This window comes from Cyprinodon variegatus, unplaced genomic scaffold (assembly GCF_000732505.1).
Source record: "Cyprinodon variegatus isolate N-32 unplaced genomic scaffold, C_variegatus-1.0 Scaffold435, whole genome shotgun sequence".
Lineage (NCBI taxonomy): Eukaryota > Metazoa > Chordata > Actinopteri > Cyprinodontiformes > Cyprinodontidae > Cyprinodon > Cyprinodon variegatus.
This window is the reverse complement of record NW_015150888.1, coordinates 621918-625210: the sequence shown is the minus strand read 5'-3', so window position 1 is coordinate 625210 and position 3293 is coordinate 621918. Positions and strand designations below refer to the sequence as shown.

General features: G+C 38.3%; 1 protein-coding gene across 1 annotated transcript in view; it reads right to left on the bottom strand.

Moving 5' to 3' along the window:
- LOC107093614 (nck-associated protein 5-like) overlaps positions 1–3293 on the bottom strand; it is a 216017-nt gene that overhangs the window by 96919 nt on the left and 115805 nt on the right. The window contains exon 4 of the mRNA XM_015388791.1: positions 2251–2314. Coding sequence (XP_015244277.1) covers positions 2251–2314 — 64 coding nt within the window. The remainder of the gene's footprint in view (positions 1–2250; positions 2315–3293) is intronic.

Here is a 3293-nt window from a genome sequence, read left to right as displayed (position 1 = left end):
AGATATGGCTGTTTTTTTGTCCCACATGACCCACCAGGTACAGAACAAAAACAACTGCGCCGAGACTGAGCCATTTTCTTAGACTTTTATGCTAACGCTATAGCCACCGGAAGTTGTCAAACCCCACATCCGCTTTAAAACCCGGAAGTGTGAAAAAGGTCTATTGGGAAGCCTTCCTGATCCACTGGATAAGCCTAGACCTTCTGCCCCTCTGGACGGATAAACGAGTCACAATTGAGCAAGGGGAAACCTCCACATGATCTGTTCAAGTCCTCTTCAGGAAAACCCGGTCTGCCTGTTCGCCCTCCAACGAGTTCTTTCATCTCTGGATAAGGCCCCACAAACTGGATTCAAAGATTAACCAAGAGTTTCCCAAACAGTTTCCGGTTCACCAGTACGCTGAGGTCCAACATTGTTACCCAGCTGTATATCTCTCTGTCTGTGTTTTTGTCAACCACAATAAACCTGTTAACTTTTTCCCTTGGCTTCTGAGTGTGTTTCTGCATGTGGATCAGATCCCTAAAGCCCATCATGACAGCTACAAGCATGCTTAGTGTGAGGGATTGCTTTTGAGTCAATGAGTCGATGCAATCAACTGGTTTTCCTTAGATAGAAAACTTTGAATCAATCGGACTGTATGATCTGGTTGAATTATCTCTGTAAAGTGCCTTGAGATGACATATGTTTACTCCACACTGCTCCCCAAGAGAATAGATCAAATGCAGAGAGTGAATTTACCCATTGTGGGGCACTAAAGGAATTTATATTACATTTGAACTAAATTGAATTGGATGGATGTATGGATTGATGGATGGATGGACGGACGGATGGATTGATGGATGGATGGTGGATGTTAAGGAATAAATGGATCAATATTTGTTTTTCTTTGGACAGAGGTTAACCTGAATGTGTGCAATTATTTCTTAACACTGCCGCTTCTTTGAAACAGCTCCTAACTAGAACATTCACCGTGCAAGAGCTCCAGTGTCCTCAGGCAAAAACCTCAAGAGTCTCCAGCATCATGCTCTGACCTCCTCAACAACAGGGTGAGGCATGAAGAGAAAACAAACATTTTCAGCTGCAGGGATGCTCAATAAAATGAGGCTGGAAATCCTGATAGTTTACCATCCCCTGCCGCATGTGAATGCTGGTGCTCTAGGCCTGTTGCCATAACGAGGATCAGAGGTGTCACCTGAGTGAAGCCAAACAGCTGAGCCTGCGGTGGGAGCATCAGCTGAGCTCTGCTTCATCACATGCTTCAACTTTGCACTTTCCGACCTGCCTTAAAGATAAGACAGGCTGCTCAGACAGGGATGTGAGCATCTCCTGAACACCATTGTCTGCGTTTGTGAGTGGTCTCAAAGTGAGGAGGAAGCAACAACACAGCGTAGCTTTTTATCACCTATTTGTAAAATATGATCACCAACATGAAATAAATTGTATATAGTTAAAGTTTTGATCAGATTTTCACTGAAATGGAAAAAAGATGTTCAGAGACCTAATATAATTTGTTTTTGAGAGTTGGACCAGTAAAGTAGAAAAACATAATAAATTCTAAGATTTGCTTTCTTTTTCCAACACATATATACATGTGACATCAGATGTTGCTATACTTTACAAATTTAGACATTATATAACAAGCAGAAAAGAAATAGAAAGTATGAACTTGCAACTTCTACACCAGTTGGTGGCAGTAATTCACCTAAAAGTTGTTCAACAACCGCCCATGTGCATTATATCTGCTGAAATGTTGATTTGGATGTATGCGCAGTTTAATGTTCAGTTTCCCTTTTCCTTCTTGTTTAATGTGCAGGGCTTTATCAGGGGCCGGAGATTTATACGAGTAAATTTGCGATACCCTCTCGAAAAAATTTGAATTTAAAATTTTATCTTTATTAGCTAAAATCATTTAATTAAAGCTAAACCAAAAGCATTGTTTTGAAACTGTAAACTAATTTATTTTTTGGATAGAAGCGTCAAACACTCCCTTTTAGTTTATTTCTTTTTTTGTTTTTTAGTTTAATTTTTTTGTTGTTTTTTTTTTTTTTGCTGTTTCAAAATACCTTTTAGCTTTAAACCCTTTTTCATTTCATTTTTCTGAGTTATTTTCTTGGTTTCATATATTTTTTGAGTTTCGGGTTTTTGTTTTTCCTTTACAAAATTTATGGCATCATTGTAGCCCCATATACCAAACACACAGTGGGTTTTCTTTTATTGAAAACAGATTTCAGAGAAGAGAATCTACTTCACCATTGTTCCTTCGCTCTTGCTCCGTGCGACTTCCCTCTGAAGGCGAGCCACTGCCAACTTCTCCCTAAAAACAGAAAACAAAAACACAGCGTCAAGCATGCAAATTAATTCACCAACAGCTGCTTACACACAAATCAAGGAAAAACTCCCTCTTCTGAAACCCTTACAAATCAAATCATGTTATTCAGATTGTCTTGACACCTGATATTGAAGATTGCTTTTCATGTTCCTTCCACAGAACAGCTGAAAACGCAGCATCCTGCGGATAAATCAGCCCACACACACAAGGGAGACAAATTCGTCCCACTAGTTACACAGAACAGAGCTTCCAGTTGTGTCCGGCCAAAAATAGCCCAGAGGAAACAAAAAGCAGGGCATCCTCAATCAGACTTTGCACACTCACTCACAACAAACCCCCCCCCCCTCCGCACACCACTACCACAAATCCACACGTATGAACCAGGCAGGACAAAGGAGTCGACTGTGTTCACATTCAATCCTTTTCCCACGTGAGGGCATTCCAGACTTTAATGGGATAAATCTTGGCAAAGTAGTAGGGATAATAAAGCACCTTGTTTTAAATGTTTTAAAGCCTTGTTTAGGCTTTGCATCCAAACCAATCCGCTGTTTTGGGAAACCATAAACAGTCTTTTTTTTTTTTCCCATATTGGGAACTTTTCAAAAGCTGCCTTCATGATCCAGTAATATATATATATATATATATATATATATATATATATATATATATATATATATGGCAGCCACATATTTTTTTTTAAATAAATACTTTGGGGAAAAAAATGTCTTAGCCTCATCTGCCTCTTTGCTTTGGATATATTATTAAAAAATGAGAATATAAAGTTATTTAGAAATTCTGGAACTTTTTAAGACGGAACGAAATAATTTTAAAAAAATGCTGTGATTACAAAAATATTTCTGGCAAAAAATGTAAGTTTAGTTTTGTCTTCAATTTAATGTTTAGCAATAACTCAGTGCAATATTTATTTATTGATGTTACTTCTTCAGTAACAGTGCAATATATA